Here is a 19,174-nt window from a genome sequence, read left to right as displayed (position 1 = left end):
GACATAACTTGTTCACTTTAATTAAGTAATGAAACATTTATGTTTGATTTAGTTTGTCCACTTAAGCTAAATATTATGCGTTTGACTTAGCTTGTCCACCTAAGCTAAGAAACGAAAATCTTACATTTGACTTAGTTTGTCCACGTAAGCTAAGAAACTTTAAAATACTTAGTTTGTCTCCTTAAACTAAATATTTTGTGTTTGACTTAGCTTGTTCACTTAAGCTAAATATTTGACAATCTACGTCATTCAACATAGTTTGTTCACTGAAGTAAGGCTTAGGTTGTCCACTTAAACTAAGTAACTAAAAACTTTTCTATTTTTATTTTAATAAAAATGTCCGTGATGTAAAAGTTTTCTATATTTTTTTTATCACATGACTAGTCAACCATATTTGAGAAATAAAATGTAGACCTTCTCAACTTTCTAGATATTTGAGCGCCTCTACATTCTCACGTTTTGGTGACATTGGATATTTGGATCAAAACATCTTCAAAAACCGGTTCAATACATTGTCTCTTTGACTGTTCAGAAGGAAACCAATCGTAAATTAATTTCTTCGACATAGAGTTTATCAATTACAAATTCAAACTCTAGTACGAATGGTAACATCAATTTTCCTTGAAGGATCTTATATGCTCGAACATCAATATTTGAAGTCCACATCAAACTTAATCTTTCAACCACGTACCATGAGGTTAGATCTCGTTTCTCTTTTGATAGTTATGTGTACTTTGAACTTCGGGCCTTAAAGTGTATTTCCTTAGACATACTCGGGGTATATTTGATAGAATCGACACACTCTTGTTCTTGCCTTTAGCAAAATCTCACAAAAGTTTAAGCAAACAACAAGTGGTGATTTCAATATTTCAACCACTATGAGTGTCTTTTTCATCATCTTTTTCCCTATGACTAGGGTATATCTGATAGAATCGACACACTTTTGTTATTGCGTTTAACAATCCGAACAAGAGTCTAGGTTAATAACACGTGGTGATTTCAATATCTCAACCAAAACAATTTTGTTTAATACAAGTTCTTGTATTTTCTTACTTTTTAGAGGTTTTGAGTTCTCACGCATAACCACCATTAGAGATGTAACGCCTCTATTGGAAACAATGATTCTGAGTTTGGGCATTTTGACTTTTCCACGAATTTTTCCAACAATGTTTCAAACACTCCGTAAGACTTTCAAGCGAGTTCAATTGGATAATACTCTATTCGAATCTCAAAAGTTACTTTGGCTCCTTTTGAGATAGTCAAGGAAACGGTTGACCTTACCTTATTCTTACTTGTTTTCTAAATCCTCATTTCATTCTTCGTGTTCCTTTCTTTATTCATCACTCACTAGAGTGATCAAAATATCTACACTTGTCTCAATGTGATCACAATCAATCGCGTGAAAACATTTGATTATTTTCAATGCCCCCAGTTTCGATGTTGGGTTTTGACGTTTAACCTGGTCAAGGTTAACTTTTTACTTAGCTAAAAGTTCATCATTTTAACCATAATTTTTATTTAATAAAAATGTCCTAGTGCTAAAATAAAGTTTTGTGTTTTATTATGATTGAAATTGAACCCATGACAGGTTGCCTACGTATTCTCATAAAAGGAGAAATCAAGCTCAATGTAGTTATAGTTACAAAATAGTTGAAATTAAAATTGTCCTTGTTGTGATGCCCCTAGTGTTGACCTAGAAGGTTTTATTTTTTGGACATTATTGTGACCGAACTCATGATAGGTTGTCTACGTATTCTCATAAAAGGAGAAATCATGTCCAACGTAGTTCCTCTTACAAAAGAAATGATTTTTTTTAAACTTGAAAACTGATATCAGATAGAAAGAAACAAATCTTACAGTGAATTTCCAAACGAATTTTAATAGTTATAGAAGAAAATCTAAGCTACTTGTAATGTTCACTAATCTCATAGTCACTCAAAAGTAATAATTTCATATAAGCCTCACTATCAAGAAATGGTGAAACCTGCGCTAAAAGATTATGTTCATTGGAAATCATTAATCATTAATAATTTTTGATAATATTTTAAAAATAACTTAACTAGATATATGTTTAAATTTATTTTAAATATATATATATATATATATTATGATTTTTAGTCTGAATTGTCCAACTAATCTATTCCATATAATAAATATTACTATTTTTCCGACCTTTTACTCAATTATAATATTATTTTTAAATATAATATACCAACCAATACTACTTTATTTAACATATAAGAGTAGTACACCATGAGAAATTGCATTACAATCTATGGCAATTCAATTTTCCCAACATTCATAGAATTTGATATCAACATGAAGTCGAAAGTAAACTTCCCCTTCAAACGAATCAGTCATGATGGTAGCAATTCCCCGATGCATGAAGAAATCTCCCGTACCTCCAACCACCGAGATATCCCTTTGCTTCACCATGATAGGATCAACCCCGATGAAGTTTATGGTGCCCTGATATTCCTTATAGTTGAGGCTAAAGGAAAACCCTAACCATGATGTGAATGTGTTCTTCGTGTCATAAATGTACATCCCTTGGGCTCGCCCCACAGGCGGGGAATGTAGATTGTTGTCTAAAGTAATAGGATCATCGAAAACAACAATATTTCCAAAATGGAATTTTTCCGCTAAGATGGTCTTGTTTGTACCTTCTGGACCTGCCACGATAACTGAAGTCGCGTTGGCTTCATTCTTCCCATTGTAAAGGATGTCGTGAAAGTATAGGACTATGTGTTTGCATGGGTTGTAGCTACGATGTTTAGGTATCGGGTTGGCTAAGGAGAGGTTGAAATATATGAATAAAAAGAGTAGATAAGTGATACAAAATCTTGTTCTCATGGTGTTATTTGAAAATTAGGGTATGTAGTAGCTTTAGAGTAGATGTGGGAGGATACAAAGTGCATTTGAAAACCATATATATAGGAGTTAAATTTGGTCTTCATGGATTTCATTTTTCATTTTTTTATAAACCAAGATGCGTCTATAATGATCATGAAACATGACTAATTAATGAAAATAAAACTTATAATGATCATGTATACCTAACATGTTAAGTTAACGTATTTAGATTATACGATAAGTCAAATCAAAGTTGTTTAGGATATTAACCTAACATGTTAAATTAATGTAGGATATAAGCAACAACTAGATTATTCTAGTTTTGATTTTAGTCAACCGATGATTAAAATAAAGTTTAAGACATAATTATATCTACAATGTAAGGATAATAAGAAAAAAAAATTGTACAAAGCCAAAGTGTAAAGTCATTTTCCTATGCTTATTGAAAATGACATTTTCATATCAAATTAAGGACTAAAATCATGTTTAATTTTATATATATATAGTGCTCATAACGCGTTTATATGAAAATATAACTACTTCCTCCTCGTAACGTAATTGAGTAATATTGTTATTTGAACAAGTTGTAGGACATTTTGTCGGTACAAATTTCTTTATTTGGAATTAGCTAAGCAATAGAGCTTATTTGTTGGGGGTAATTTTTGGGGGATCAAGAGTAGTAAAGGACTAGTTAATTTGAGTTGATCCAAACTGTTGAAACTCAGCCCTAGATTAAGATAAGATTGTGATGGGAGTAGGTTTTGATTTTGATACCAAAGTCCTTGAATAAGATGTGAAGGAAAATAATGGAATGATGGTTGATAATATTAAGAATGTAAAGATTATTTTTTTTAAAAAAGATTTAAAGAATATTAATATATATAAATAAAATTAAAAAATAATAATTTAAAATAAAGACTATTTTTATTAATAAAATGAGTGATGTGGTTTGTTTAAAAGTGATTAATTAAAAAATTAATTTGGTTTGAATTTAAAAAAAAAAAAAAGAGAACACAATCTTATGGTAGATAAATTTAGAATTATTTATTAAAAAATACCATGGATATAATTAAGTCAACCATCAATTTCAATTAGTAACATTTCTTCCTTATTTTTTATTTTACTTTTTTTTTTTAAACACGGGGAATAAGTTTATGCACCTTCTTTTTTAAAATACAAAATTAAAATCTCATTTTGTACAAGTTATGTTTGGATCGTAAAATATTATAATCAGTAATAAATTGAGTTAATTTAATATAAATTAAATCATAATTTTTTATTGAGAAATGATTGATAGAAGAAATTTAGGTGGGAGAATTTGAGTGGGGAATATAAGAGGAAATGACGTGACGTTGATTAATTGAAAAATTAATAAATTTTCTTTCTCTTCTCTTCTTTCTCCTCCCTCTTTTATCATTTTTCAACTCAGTGATGTAGTGACACGATTAATTTTTCTCAATTTCACACGATTAATTTTTCTCAATTTCATCTCCCAAATTCTCACTAACTATTACTCATCTTTTTATTATGAATAATGAATTCAATAATTAAAATTAGGGTAAGCAAAAAAAATGAAGAGGAAAAATTAAATAAATATTAGAAAAACTAAAAGAATATTTCATTGATAGTTTTTTTTAATTGAACCGCGTCACCATTCATGTAAATTCGCTCTGGCCTACATTGATATGGCCCTTGTGTGCGTCTTCCCAAACCCATACAAACCGTCTGAGTATTATGTTACCATTCTTTAAAAAAAATTAAAAAATTTAAAAAAATATCAAATTAGATAAATATTTTTTACTAAGTTTTGTTAGTAAGTAAATATTATGTCAAATTTATTTATATATATATATATATATATATATAATAATAATAATAATAAAAAACTAATAACTTATGATAACTGTGTCTTATTGCATGAAAATGGTTATTAGATGAGTAGTTTTTGACCACTTAAGAGGTAACATATAATTTTTTTTTCAATATATTCTTAAATATTAAGTAAATCATTACTGTTTTAAATTTATAATTTTAATATTTTATGAGTTTATAAATTATTTTAATTTAATTTTACTATTTTATACAACTTTATACAAATTAAGTGGAAGTTATATTTATAAATTTAAAAACAATTTATTATTTATTTAAATATGTTTTTTTTTTATTATTATTAATATTTATAGATTAATTTTATACTTAATTTTATATATATATATATGAAAAATAAAATAATTTTTATAAATTAGCTTAAAATCTTGACTTTTGATCCTATGGACTACAGATTCTAGGGTAATAGCCCAATAAATTATTAAGACAATCTTTCTGTATAGCCAGCCCAACCCAATCTCTTATCAACTAAAATTAGACAAATAGATAAAGATAAATTAAAAAAAAAAAAAAAAAAAAAAACGGATAAGAGCTGAAAACACTCTCGTTCATCTTCATCTTCATCTTCTTCACAGTTCTCTGTAGAATCTCCATGCATTTCTAACAATCAATTCATCAATGGCGTCCAGTATTCTCGCTCAGGCAAGTTCATTCTCTCTAGAACTGTTTTACCTTTACATCTCAATGTATTCATATCCTTAACGATTCTGAATTTGCTTTCATATCGCAGACGATGTTCATGTTCCCAAAGTCCTCCGCTCAATCTCCAGTCAGCTTCAATTCACTAGCCTTCTCATCCGTCGTATCGCGTAGTTCTCGGATTTCACTCACCGCGAATATGAAATCAAGCGTATGTTCTCTCGTCGCGAAATCAGAGAGAAAGTCCTTCTCGATTAGGTCTTCTTCTGCTGAAGCTGATATAGAAGTGGAAGCTGTAGTTACGGAAGTTGTTTCCGAGGAGAAACCGCCAAGAAAGCAACGAGTCAAGCTTGGGGATATAATGGGGGTAAATTTGACTTCATTTTGATTACCTAGGGTTTATATGTTTAGAAAAATGATTTGCGATTTGGATTTGGATTTGAATTTGATTCGGTAGATTCTGAATAAGAAAGCGGTTGAAGCATCAGAGAGTGCTAGACCTATTCCTGATATTAGAACAGGAGATGTTGTAGAGATTAAACTGGTAAATTTGATTTGAATTTGCTATATCTGCTGACAATTCTTATGTATTATGTGTGACAACTTCATCTTGATTGATTTCGAATTGAGTAGGAAGTTCCTGAGAACAGACGTAGATTATCTATATACAAAGGAATCGTGATGTCGAGGCAGAATGCTGGTATACACACTACAATTCGTATACGCAGGATTATTGCGGGGATTGGTGTTGAGATTGTCTTCCCTTTGTAAGTGTTTTTCGATTTTGTTTGATTTGTAGAGAATGAATAAAGTGGACTGTTATTGATGAAGAAAATTGTGTTTTTCGATCAACAGGTATTCACCAAATATAAAGGAGATTAAAGTTGTGAGTCATAGGAAGGTGAGAAGAGCTAGGTTATACTATTTGCGAGATAAGCTTCCTAGGCTTTCGACATTCAAATGAGAAGAGAATTGTCGCATTCAATCAAGTAATTCGCGTTTCTCCTTTGTTTTTTGTTGTGTTTTGAACTCTTAATCTTTCTTTTGTGTGTATTAATGGCGGCAGCAAGAACAACAAATCATGGTATTTTCAATTGGGTATAAATTAGTTTGCATTCTTTATCTTATAGGTTTGAAATACAAGCATAGTTAAGCTTGGTTTGAGTGTTTTTTTGAAAAATGATAACTTTTTTAAGTATGATAATCAGCTTAAAAAAAGAGCTAGATTATACTATTTGCGAGATATGCTTCATAGTGTCACGGCCCATTGGTATGGGGTGCACATGGCAAGCCCACAAGGTGCATTTTCTAGAATATTCTGGATTGTTGTGGTCACGTATGGAACTATCTAGAATCCTCTAGGAGTTCCTGGATTTTGGTCAGTCATGGAACTCTCTAGATTTCTCTAGAAGTTCCCCTTTTGTGAATGATGTTATGGAACTCTCTAGAATTCTCTAGGAGTTCCTCTTTTATAAATAGGGTCATGGAACTTTCTAGAAATCTCTAGGAAGTTCCTTTTTGTATGTAAGGTGGAGAACTCTCTAGAAGTCTCTAGGAGTTCTCATGTATAGGTGCTAGTAGAATTCTCTAGAAACCTCTAGGAATTCTTAGGATTAGTTTAATAAAAGAAGAGTCTAGAAATGTCTAGGACAAGGAAGATCTAGAATGATCTTCCCACATGTATATAAACAAGTCTAGGTCATAGGAATCAACCATTGTTCAAACAACTCAACACTTGTAATACCTCACTCTTGTAAGCAATAAACAAGATATTCTCCAAGCTCTTTCTCTCTCAAATTGTTCCATCTTTTTGTATATTTTAAGAGGCTGACTAGCTAGGATTGTGGCAATCTAGCCTAGTGCCGCGCGGGACGAGAGAATATTCGGTGACCGAGTTTCTGCCCGTGACAAGTGGTATCAGAGCCAGGTTGTTATCGCACCCACGTTTGTGCTTCCGCATTTGAAAGAAGAGATGGATTCAAGTTCCAAAGTCACGAAGGTTTCGACCGGCGAACAGAAGGACAAGAGGTCCAAGAGGGACAAGTCCGTTGAGAGGAATGCTGCCATGGAAGCGCGGGTGACCCGGCTTGAGGAAAGCATGAGCGAGCATCAAGAAGCTCTCGAGGAGTTCAGCACGGTGGCCGACAAGGTGGCGGAGTTGGATGAGGCTGGTGAAAAGTTGGAGAACGAGGTGATGGGGGTCATTAACAATATGAACCGGAGCATTCGTGACGAAGTGCTGGGATCGGTTCGAGGGGAGGTTAATGATATCCGCCATGAAGTGCTCGAGACAATCCGGGGAGAAGTCCATGCGAGGATCGACGCTCTCCGAAGGGAGATAATGGGGAGGTTCGACGCTATGGAAAGGCGGATTGGGAGGAATGGAGGGGAACATAGAGGTGCGGCACCTCAACGAATGGATGTTCCTAAGCCAACTCCATTCAAAGGCTCGAGGAGTGCAAGGGAAGTGGAGGACTTCCTTTGGAACATGGAGAGGTACTTTCGGGCATCAAGCATACTAGATGATCGTGGCAAGTTGGAGACAGCACCTTTCTTCTTGCAAGAGATGGCACTACTGTGGTGGAGGAGGCGAGAAGTAGATATTGAACGAGGTACGTTGCGAATGGAGACGTGGGAGGACTTCAAGACCGAGTTCAAGCGCCAATTCTTCCCAGAGAACGCCGAGTTCGAGGCTAGGAAAAGGTTGAATCAACTTGTGCACAACAGGAGCATCAAGGAGTATGTGAAGGAGTTCCAGGAGTTGATGCTCGAGTTACCTAGTCTAACGGAACAGGAGGCCCTGTTCGCGTTTGTGAATGGCCTTAAGACTTGGGCGCAGTTGGAGCTGCAAAGGGCCAAGGTGCGGGACGTCTCCGAGGCAATCGCGGTTGCAGAAAGACTGTTAGAGCTCAAAGTGTCTGTGGATAGGCCGAATATCCTCAGGGACGAGGAGGAAAATCGTGGGGGAGACCGCCCGCGTGACCAGGAGAAAGGTGGGGGAGACCGCCCACCTAAGAAGGGGCATGCACATAACAACTCTGTGGGGAAAACCGACGACTCGGGTAAGCCAAGAGTGTGTCAAATTTGTGGTGCCCATAATCACATAAAGTTTATGTGCCCGTTCAAGGGGGAAAAGGTTGCAGCGGTGAAAGGACACGAGTCTTCCGAGGAGGAGGAAGGGACTCGGGTGAGATCCTTGAGACTGCTCAACGCTGTGAAGACTAGTGTTGCGAAGCCGGACAAGGGAACTAAGAGTGGCTCTTTGTTCGTGGAGGCTTGGATCGGGGGGAGACGCATTAAGGCACTAGTGGATACAGGGGCTACACACAACTTCATGCGAGAAGGAGTAGCCAAGGCGTTGGGTCTGCGGATCAGCCCAACAAGAGGGACGGTGAAGTCCTTCGATGTAGCCAAGCCGGTGGCCGGGGAGGCTAGGAAAGTGCACACCAGGATCGGAGATTGGTATGGGACAGTCTCGTTTACCTTGGTCCCAATGGAAGACTACGACGTAGTGTTGGGATTACAATGGTGCGATCAGGTACGCGCTTGCATAATGCCTTATTCCAATTCGATAATCATTGTGGATCACGGGAAGTCTAGTGTGATCCCAACAAGGAGAGAATCCGAGGGAATAGGCATGTTCTCGGCAATGCGATTCAGCCGAGGTCGCAAATGTGGTAAAGGGGCTTTTACCACTTTTGCTAAGGTGGATGATGGGGACGGTTCTAAGAGGAAAGGACAAGTACCCAAGGAAGTCCAAAGGAGGTGCAAGGTCTTCGAGAGGCTCAAAGCTAAAGGCACGAAACCATCAGATCCACAAAATTTGACCACAGACAACGTTGGCCAAAGTCAGTCCGCCTTCACTCGCGTCAAGTCCATGGGAAAAGATGCAGGGCGTGCAGTCGAGAAAGGGGACAGTGGAAAGGGGAAGTTGCCCTCGCAACAGTTGAAGTCTCTGCGGTCTGTGCTCAAGGGGCTTGTGCGCAGATTCGAGGGACCGTTTTCGATCGATAGACGTGTGGGAAACGTCTCATATCGGTTGGAGTTGGCAGCCATAAGTGCACCTGATGCCGTGACGTGCAATGGGAAGGAAGAGTACTTAGGGGACGCCGGGAAGAAGATCACCATGCATCGTTATAAGGTCGTGTCGAGGTCGGCCACGACTTAGGTGGGGGAGAATGTCACGGCCCATTGGTATGGGGTGCACATGGCAAGCCCACAAGGTGCATTTTCTAGAATATTCTGGATTGTTGTGGTCACGTATGGAACTATCTAGAATCCTCTAGGAGTTCCTGGATTTTGGTCAGTCATGGAACTCTCTAGATTTCTCTAGAAGTTCCCCTTTTGTGAATGATGTTATGGAACTCTCTAGAATTCTCTAGGAGTTCCTCTTTTATAAATAGGGTCATGGAACTTTCTAGAAATCTCTAGGAAGTTCCTTTTTGTATGTAAGGTGGAGAACTCTCTAGAAGTCTCTAGGAGTTCTCATGTATAGGTGCTAGTAGAATTCTCTAGAAACCTCTAGGAATTCTTAGGATTAGTTTAATAAAAGAAGAGTCTAGAAATGTCTAGGACAAGGAAGATCTAGAATGATCTTCCCACATGTATATAAACAAGTCTAGGTCATAGGAATCAACCATTGTTCAAACAACTCAACACTTGTAATACCTCACTCTTGTAAGCAATAAACAAGATATTCTCCAAGCTCTTTCTCTCTCAAATTGTTCCATCTTTTTGTATATTTTAAGAGGCTGACTAGCTAGGATTGTGGCAATCTAGCCTAGTGCCGCGCGGGACGAGAGAATATTCGGTGACCGAGTTTCTGCCCGTGACAATAGGCTCTCGACTTTTAAATGAGAAGAAGATCATCACATTCAACCAAATGAGAAGAAAATCATCACATTCAACCAAGTAATTCGCGTTTCTCCTTCGTTTTTGTTGTTGTAAACTCCCAATCTTTCTTTTGTGTGTATTAATGGCGGCAACAACAACAAATCATGGTTTTTTCAACTGGGTATAAATTAGTTTGCATTATTTATCCTTATGGGTAGCATCATTAGTTTGAGTGTTTTTTTAAAATATGACAACTTTTCAAGTATTGATAATCAGCTTGAAAATTCAGTCAAGTTATGATAAGAATTGACATGGGTGGATATGAGTTTTCACATAATGGATGTGAAATAGCTGATTAATTAGCAATTTAAGGAATAGAATAATATCAATGAATAGATTGATTACTAGAACTTAGATTTGCTACAAGGTATCAAATGTTATTTAAAACGTATTGAATGGAAGTGAAAATCTTGGTTCAAAATCAAATGTTATTTAAAAATGTAATAAATTGAAGTAAAAATCTTTGTTTAAAAGTGTCCTTCTAGCTTTCTATGTTTAAAAAATAAAAACTTAACACTTGTTCGGTAATAGTTTATTTAAATAAACCTCGGTTTGTTATTGACGGGGTTGATTTTGAGTATATATATCTTTTAATTAATATATAATGATTAATTGAATAAATAGGTGTTTGATTAGGGTTGATTTTTTTTTAAATGTTAATATATAATGTTTAAGTGGATACAAAGTATGACATTAAAAAAATAAGAAGAAGAAAAATCAGTACTTAATTGTCGCATTTTATTGGCTTTTCTAAACGAATTTAGAAAGCGTGAATTTTATTTTTATTATATATTAGTATTTTTGTAAGTCTTTTTAAAAACTTATTTTTTATATTTTTAATTTGTAGGAGGTTATTTAAATTATTACAAAAATGTATGATATTGTTTATAATGAAAAATTACTAAGTAATTTTAATCTTACAAAAAAATGATTTGATTTTAAGATAAGAAAGAAGCAAGGTTAAATATGAATTATTTTTTAATGTAACTATAATTAATATTGCATGTGTGATTGTGGATTGAACTTGATTTTAAAATAAGTTTAAGAATCGGGCTTGATAATTTTTTGATATTGTAAATTAATTTTAATCAAAATTTGGTATATTTGTAAAAGTTTTATATTATTATAATTTTAGTCATATATATCCAGTGCTTATGTGATATTAATTTTTAATCTTATATTTGATATATGTTTTGGAATTAAAAAAAAAAAAAGATTAATTATACAAAATAAGCCCAAAACAAGCATATGAAACCAATATACTACTAAAAAAAACCCTCATTTATTTCAATCATTATTCTCAAAATCAAGATAATTAAAATATATAATTAATTTTTAAAATCATATAATTCTAAAAAAGCCCAACAAGTTTGATTGAGATAAATTTTTAAGCTGGTTAAATTTGTATCATTTTATATAAAAATAAATGAATTTATATTTATAAATTAAAAAAACATATATTTATTCAAATAAATGAATTTATGTTTATAAATATGAGTTTTTTAAAATTATTTTGTTTATTATTGCTTTAAATTTACAAATAGATTTTTAATTAAAAAATTTTTAATTTAACGTCTTCTTTAAGAGACTAAAAGGTTACTGTTCTATTTCATTTGAAAAAGTTTAAGCGGGTCATGCCTGTAGGGTGTTATGTTAATTCTTTTTCATTTTTTAAAAAAAAAAATAGACTTATAATATAAACTTTATAATTTTTTTGAAAATGTAGTTTTAAGAATGCATCTTCCATATTTAAATGTTTTGATAGAGAATCGGACCTCATGTGGGCTACTTTTAAAAGTAAATTTTATTCTCTAATTAGTTTGTCATTTACTTCAATTTTTTTTTTTTTTATAATAAATTAAAGATTTGCAACGAATTTGACAACAATGATGGGACCTTATATATAACACTTTAAAATTAGACAATTATTATTTTCCTTCTTTAATTTTTTATTATTCAAAAAAATTTAATATTTTTTTAAATTATTAATACATTCTTAAAATTATATATTTGTTACACACATATATATATATAAATTTATTATTTAAGTTTGTTATTTATTTATATATATATATATCTTTTTATAATTTTAAAATATATTTTAATATATATATATATACATATATATATATATATATATATATATATATATATAAAGTAATCTAATTTTTTTAATTATTTATTGTTGGGCTCAATAATTTATTCTATTTTATTTATTAAAAAAATTAATAATAAAAATGATTTAAATAAATAAATAATAATTATACATAATCAAAAATATTCACTTATTCATTTATTATTTATATATATAGATTACACAATATAATTAAAAAGTATAATAAAATATACTCAAATATATATATATATATATATTTAAATATTGTTTAAAAGTGTCCTATTTAAACTTTTATTTTTACCAAATCAAACAACATATTATAATCTTAAATGACTCGAAATCATCTCTCAATAGTAATTTTTAATAAATACATTCACAGCTTAACAAATTATTTTAATAATATTTTAGATTATAAATAAATTAATATATATTTACAAATTAGTAGTCGAAGAGATTAATAAATGATTAATAAATGATTAAGTTAAAAGTACAGGGAAATAAATATTTTAAATTAGATTAAACATTATTTGCTTTTGCTGCAAATTTTCCTTACCCTATTATTATTTATTTATTTATTTTTAGTTTAAAGCTTGCATTGAAACCAACAATACTAGCCGTCCAAGACGACCCTCAATTAAGGGTCAAAAACACACAAAGTGATAAAGTGTTTAATATGAAATCAAACTAAGCCTAAAAGAATTAGTTGAGAAGACTTTATTAGGTATGGAGAAGTTTTAAACAATTTAAATGAGAAGAAATATGTTGTTTTGTAATTCTTTGACTACAAAAGTTTTAAATGAGTTTATTTGATATTTATTTTATTTTTCTAGATTTTTCTTCAAAAATAATATTGATTTAATATATTCTTTTATCTTCAAAAAAACTCAATATCAAACGAGCTTTAAATAACTTGCTAGAATATTCTAAGAAACTTCATAAGAAAACGTATGAAAATGGTTCAAAATTTCATTATCTTTCTTTAACATGTTATAATATTTAAATTATTCATTCAACTACATTATTGTCAAATTAAGATCTCCACTAGTCTTATTTAAAACTCATTATTTTATTTGTCAATTTGAAAACTTAGACGAAGTGTTAATATTTTTTAATTTAACAATAAATTTATTAAAATAATTTTATTTAAAAAATTAAATACGTATAAACTCAAATATAAATGATAAGGACTTTCATTAAATAATTTAAATAATGTGAGCGAACATAAATGATTAATTAAATTTCCACTGATTAAATAAATTATAGTCAAATATACTAGTCTATCAAAACACGGTATGAATTAAAATAAAAAAAAACAAATATTTACATGCCATTATTTACACATGGCAAGCTGTTATTCGTTGGATGGCGTGGCCATCTCTTTCTATCTCATTTCATCTTTATAATCTTAAATATTGGATTATTTGAAAAAAAAATTATATTAATTAATTTAAAATATTATAAAAAATAAAAATAAACCGAGTTTTTTTGTTAATTTGTTACTAACCGTTCGTAAAAATAGCCGAAGGTTCCAGAATGAGCGAGTTCTTTCTGTATATGTATATATATATGGATTCATATTCCTTCATTGTTGCTTAGTTGAGAAGAATTCTTCGCAAAATATTGTTGAATTGAATTTAATTGAATTGATCTCTTTCTGCGGCAAGAAGAAATCAAAGAGTAATGGAAACGTTTTCGTCGTTCTTTGAAGCGCAATCATCTCCTCGAACTGGTTGGAGCTATGAATCTCTCAAGAATTTCCGTCAGATCTCACCGTCTGTTCAAAATCATCTCAAACAGGTTTGAAATCTCTCTTTCTCGGTTCCTATATCTCTAGTTTGATCCATTTTCGATGATTGTTCATGATAGTTAGAATCGAAATCACCGCCAATTTTGTGTTGTTGTTGTAGTTTGATCGACGATTTACTTTCGTTTACTCTTTATCTTATTTGCGTTTGATTTGGTTAAGTCGTTTGTGAGAAACAATCGAGAATCATTTGTATGATGAATTGATGATATGATCAAGGTTTAGTAGATGATAACTGATGGAATTTTCTTGATCGAATTGTTGTGGAATATAAACCTAGATATAATTGTGGTTTTGGTTTGTATGTTTATCTTTGGTTTTGCTGTGCTCTGCTAGCTTCTGCAGTTAGAGCTTATCTTTTGAGTTAGATCCATTTCTGATGATTGTTCATGATAGTTAGAATTGAAATCACCTACAATTTTGTTGTTGTTGTTGTAGTTTGATTGTAGATTCACTTTCTTTTACTCTTTATCATATGCGCGTTTGATTTGCTTGAGTCGTTTGTGAGAAACAATTGAGATATATTTGTATGATGAATTGATGATATGATCAAGGATTCGTAGATGATAACTAATGAAATTTTCTTGATCAAATTGTTTTGGTTTGTATGTTTATCTTTGGCTTTGTTGTGCTCTTATAGTTTCTGCAGTTAGAGCTTATCTTTGGAGTTAGATCCATTTCCGATGATTGTTCATGATACTTAGAATTGAAAACACCTCCAATTTTGTTGTTGTTGTCGTAGTTTGATGGATGATTTATCTTATGCGCGATTGATTTTCTTAAGTCGTTTGTGAGAAACAATCAAGAAACATTAGTATGATGAATTGATGATATGATCAAGGTTTCGAAGATGATAACTAATGAAATTGTATTGTTGTAGTTTGATCGACGACTTTCTTTTACGCTTTGTCTTATCTGCACTTGATTTGCTTAAGTTGTTTGTGAGAAACAATCAAGAAGCATTAGTATGATGAATTGATGATATGATCAAGGTTTCGAAGATGATAACTAATGAAATTTTGTTGTTGTTTGATTGAAGTATGCTGGAGTTTGATCAACGATTTTTACTTTCTTTTACTCTTTATCTTATGTGTGTTCGATTTGCTTAATTTGTTTGTGAGAAACAATCAAGAAACATTTGTATGATGAATTGATGATATGATCAAGGTTTCGAAGATGATAACTAATGAAATTTTATTGCTGTAGTTTGATCGAAGATTTACTTTCTTTTACTATTTGTCTTATCTGCGCTTGATTTGTTTAAGTTGTTTGTAAGAAACAATCAAGAAACATTAGTATGATGAATTGATGACATGATCAAGGTTTCGAAGATGATAACTAATGAAATTTTGTTGTTGTTTGATTGAAGTATGCCGGAGTTTGATCAACGATTTATTTTCTTTTACTCTTTATCTTATGTGTGTTCGATTTGCTTAATTCGTTTGTGATAAACAATCAAGAAGCATTTGTATGATGATATGATCAAGGTTTCGAAAGATGATAACTAATGAAATTTTGTTGTTGTTGTTTGATCGACGATTTACTTTCGTTTACTCTTTATCTTATCTTAATTCGTTTGTGAGAAACAATCAAGAAACATCTGTATGATGAATTGATGAAATGATCAAGGTTTCGAAGAAATTTTCTTGATGGGTGATTGTGGTTTTGGTTTATAGGTTTATCTTTCGCTTTGCTGTGCTCTGATAGCATCTGCAGTTGGAGCTTATCTACACATCCTTTGGAATATCGGAGGATTCCTTACAACAATTGGTTGTATCGGCAGTATAATTTGGTTACTATCAACTCCTTCATATGAAGAAGTAATCATATCCTCTTTTTAATCATTATTCGATACAGTTTTTCTTATTGAATTCAACCAATTGATTAAACAAATTTGTGCAGCAAAAGAAGGTATCACTCTTAATGTCAGCTGCTCTATTCGAAGGAGCTTCAATTGGTCCTCTAATTGAATTGGGTATCGAGATTGATCCAAGCCTTGTAATTAGTGCATTTGTGGGATGTGCTGTTGCATTTGGTTGCTTCTCAATGGCTGCTATGTTAGCTAGACGAAGAGAATATCTTTACTTTGGAGGACTTCTCTCGTCTGGTCTTTCCCTTCTCTTTTGGTTGCAATTTGCTTCATCCGTATTTGGGGGTTCAGCTGCCATTTTCAAGTTCGAGTTATACTTTGGGCTGTTGTTATTTGTCGGTTATATTGTTGTGGATACACAAGATATAATCGAGAAGGCACACTACGGAGATTTGGATTATGTCAAGCATGCTCTTACTCTCTTCACTGATTTTGCTGCGGTTTTCGTTAGAATCCTAATAATCATGGTAAGTAGTAGTGTTTGATAATGTGATGGAAGATTTCAAACTTTTTATGTTTGAGAATGATTGTAACTTGACTTGGTTTTTGAATTGCAGATTAAGAACTCGGAAAAGAAGGAGAAGAAGAAGAGGAGAAATTGAATTGTGGGTGAGAAATTATAGATGTTGAATGATCTATATTTGATGTTTGTACAGACTCTTTTTCTTTATGGTTGAAGAACAAAGTTTTTTTTTCAAATAATGGAAATTTTAGGTTAAAGAAAATAATGTTATATAAGTGGATGATTTATTATTATTATTATTATATATATATATATATATATATATATATATTTACATATTTATACTTTGAGTTCCTTCTCCTTAATGTATTCTATTCTAATTAGGGTAGTATTTAGATTTGTCATTGAAAAATAATAATTGAAACTTTTTATTTAACATATTGTCTTTGATATAATTTTGTTTTTGTATGAAATAGAATATTATCAAAGAACATTATATTATTAAGTTTTTTTAAAAAAAAAATTATATTAAATATTAATGTATTTAAGTCTCTTTATAAAAAAAATATTATTTTTATATTTTTACTAAAAAAAATATTTAAATAAACCTATTGAAGTTTAAGATTTAATATTTTGTTATAAATTATGTTTAATTAATTATAAAATATATGAATTATTGAATGTATATTTATGAAATGCATTAACTTTAATTGGTACTTATAGATTATTTGTGATTTTGAAGAGAAATAGGTTTATAAAGATTTGTATTTCAAAAATAATAAAAGGTTAAGGGGCAGATGTGATAGAAGTGTAGTGTTTGGTTATGAGTATTAATCATTCTCAATTTCATTTATTAGTGTTTGGAACAATTTCATTTATTAGTGTTTGGATATTTCCATTCAGTTAATAATGTTTAGATTTATTAGAGAGAAATTATTAATATTATTTTATAATTGAATTAGATTAATATTTTTATTTTTTTATTATTATATTTTATTTTATTAAAAATATAAAATATTATTATTTTTATATTATAATTATTTAAACTAGTGTGTCCTAATTTAATAAAATATAAATATATAATATTTTATTATATTAATTATATATATGTTTTTTAAATACATATACAAAATAGTTATTTTTTTTTATTTATAAATAAAAATTATTTATCAAGAAAAAGTCTTTAAAATATTATATATATGAATAATTAATTAAATTAAATATAATGTTTTACTTAATAAATATATAATATTTTATTATATTAATTATATATATATATATTTTAAATACATATACAAAATAGTTATTTTTTTTTATTTATAAATAAAAATTATCTATCAAGATAAGTCTTTAAAATATTATATATGAATAATTAATCAAATTAAATATAATGTTTTACTTAATAATATATCCTATAACATTGCATAATATTTTTAATAATACTTTTTATTAAAATATTTTATATCTAACTTTTCTAATATTTTTTAAATATTTATTTTATATAAAATTATTATTTTATTTTTAAGTTTTTATATTTTAATTAATTTATTATAATTTTATTATAATTTTATTATTAATATATAATATATAAATTAATTATATAAAAATTATTTTATTATTATTAATTATTATAACTATTTTAAAAATATTATTTAAATAATTGAAATAATTTATTTGAATAAATAAATTTAAAAAAATTATTATTTTAATTATTAAAGAACGTCTAATATAATTATAAAAGAAAAAATATATATAATATTATAAGAGGAGTGATAGAGTGAGGGAATTTAGTGAAGGAATTTGGTGAGGGAATGAGAGCATCTCGAGTGCATGACTGTGCCCGCATGGATAGCGTGAAAAAAGGCAGGTCATTGGTTTTTTTCATTTTTTGCATGTTAGATAAAAGTAAAAGGAGGGCAGTGCCCTCTATGCCGGTCATGTCCTCCTCTGACTTTTTCATCATTATATAATATAATATATTATATAATATAGGAATATTAATTATATATTTAATTATAATATTTTTTTCTACTATTTTTAATTAACATTATAATAACATTAAATAAATATATATTCTAAAGTTTTAATATTAATTTAATATTAATTATATATTAAATTATAATAATATTAATTATATATTTAATTATAAAAATATTATAATATTTTATTATAATATATAAATATTAATTATATATTATCAAATGTTATATATTCTCAAATTTATTCGTAATTGTTTTTAATATTATAATATATTTTAAATTATAAAAAAAATTTATATTTTCTATTAATTATATTAATATATTTTAAGGGTGAAATTTTAAATTCTCCTATAATATATATAATACAGGAATATTACTTATATATTTAATTAATAAATATATTTTTTAAATAAATTAATAAATTTTTTATTAATTATATTAACATGTGAGTTTAAAATCTCAAATTTTCCTATAATATAGGAATATTAATTATAATATTCCTATATTATAAATTAGTTATTTATTTAAAATATTATAAATAAAATTTATTATTTAGTTAAGAGGGCGGGCGGAAACATTGGAGTGTTTTGGCCAAGTACAATGTGTGCACGCTTTCTGCTGATGCTCTTACGTGTCAATGGTTGGAAAATGTAAAAGTGAGAGGAAAGAG

General features: G+C 29.8%; 3 protein-coding genes across 3 annotated transcripts; 2 read left to right on the top strand and 1 right to left on the bottom strand.

Moving 5' to 3' along the window:
• Nucleotides 1-2,242: 2,242 nt before the first annotated feature.
• Nucleotides 2,243-2,939, bottom strand: LOC124943985 (disease resistance response protein 206-like). The gene has a single exon (XM_047484442.1). The coding sequence runs from the start codon at nucleotides 2,851-2,853 to the stop codon at nucleotides 2,284-2,286; it is 570 nt and encodes a 189-aa protein (XP_047340398.1). The 5' UTR covers nucleotides 2,854-2,939; the 3' UTR covers nucleotides 2,243-2,283.
• A 2,298-nt stretch (nucleotides 2,940-5,237) lies between these two features.
• LOC124942274 (50S ribosomal protein L19, chloroplastic-like) lies at nucleotides 5,238-6,501 on the top strand. The gene is made up of 5 exons (XM_047482740.1): nucleotides 5,238-5,382; nucleotides 5,471-5,746; nucleotides 5,837-5,923; nucleotides 6,013-6,146; nucleotides 6,235-6,501. Exons 1-5 carry the CDS (start codon nucleotides 5,359-5,361, stop codon nucleotides 6,341-6,343), a joined length of 630 nt encoding a protein of 209 aa, XP_047338696.1. The 5' UTR covers nucleotides 5,238-5,358; the 3' UTR covers nucleotides 6,344-6,501.
• A 7,480-nt stretch (nucleotides 6,502-13,981) lies between these two features.
• On the top strand, nucleotides 13,982-16,849 carry LOC124941524 (bax inhibitor 1-like). Its single transcript, XM_047481865.1, has 4 exons — nucleotides 13,982-14,185; nucleotides 15,869-16,012; nucleotides 16,095-16,529; nucleotides 16,620-16,849. The coding sequence occupies exons 1-4, from the start codon at nucleotides 14,069-14,071 to the stop codon at nucleotides 16,662-16,664; spliced, it is 741 nt and encodes a 246-aa protein (XP_047337821.1). The 5' UTR covers nucleotides 13,982-14,068; the 3' UTR covers nucleotides 16,665-16,849.
• The last annotated feature ends 2,325 nt before the right edge of the window (nucleotides 16,850-19,174 follow it).

This window comes from Impatiens glandulifera, chromosome 6, assembly GCF_907164915.1.
Source record: "Impatiens glandulifera chromosome 6, dImpGla2.1, whole genome shotgun sequence".
In the NCBI taxonomy this organism is placed as follows: Eukaryota; Viridiplantae; Streptophyta; class Magnoliopsida; order Ericales; family Balsaminaceae; genus Impatiens; species Impatiens glandulifera.
Note: the sequence above shows the minus strand (reverse complement) of the source record. Positions and strands in the feature narration are given on the sequence as shown.

Coding starts and splice junctions, on each gene's coding strand:
- LOC124943985 (XM_047484442.1), bottom strand. CDS start 2,853: ATGAGAACAAGATTTTGTATCACTTATCTACTCTTTTTATTCATATAT.
- LOC124942274 (XM_047482740.1), top strand. CDS start 5,359: ATGGCGTCCAGTATTCTCGCTCAG. Junction 5,383..5,470: donor CGTCCAGTATTCTCGCTCAG/GCAAGTTCATTC, acceptor TTCATATCGCAG/ACGATGTTCATGTTCCCAAA. Junction 5,924..6,012: donor ATGTTGTAGAGATTAAACTG/GTAAATTTGATT, acceptor CGAATTGAGTAG/GAAGTTCCTGAGAACAGACG.
- LOC124941524 (XM_047481865.1), top strand. CDS start 14,069: ATGGAAACGTTTTCGTCGTTCTTTGAAGCGCAATCATCTCCTCGAACT. Junction 14,186..15,868: donor TTCAAAATCATCTCAAACAG/GTTTGAAATCTC, acceptor TTTGGTTTATAG/GTTTATCTTTCGCTTTGCTG. Junction 16,013..16,094: donor CAACTCCTTCATATGAAGAA/GTAATCATATCC, acceptor AAATTTGTGCAG/CAAAAGAAGGTATCACTCTT.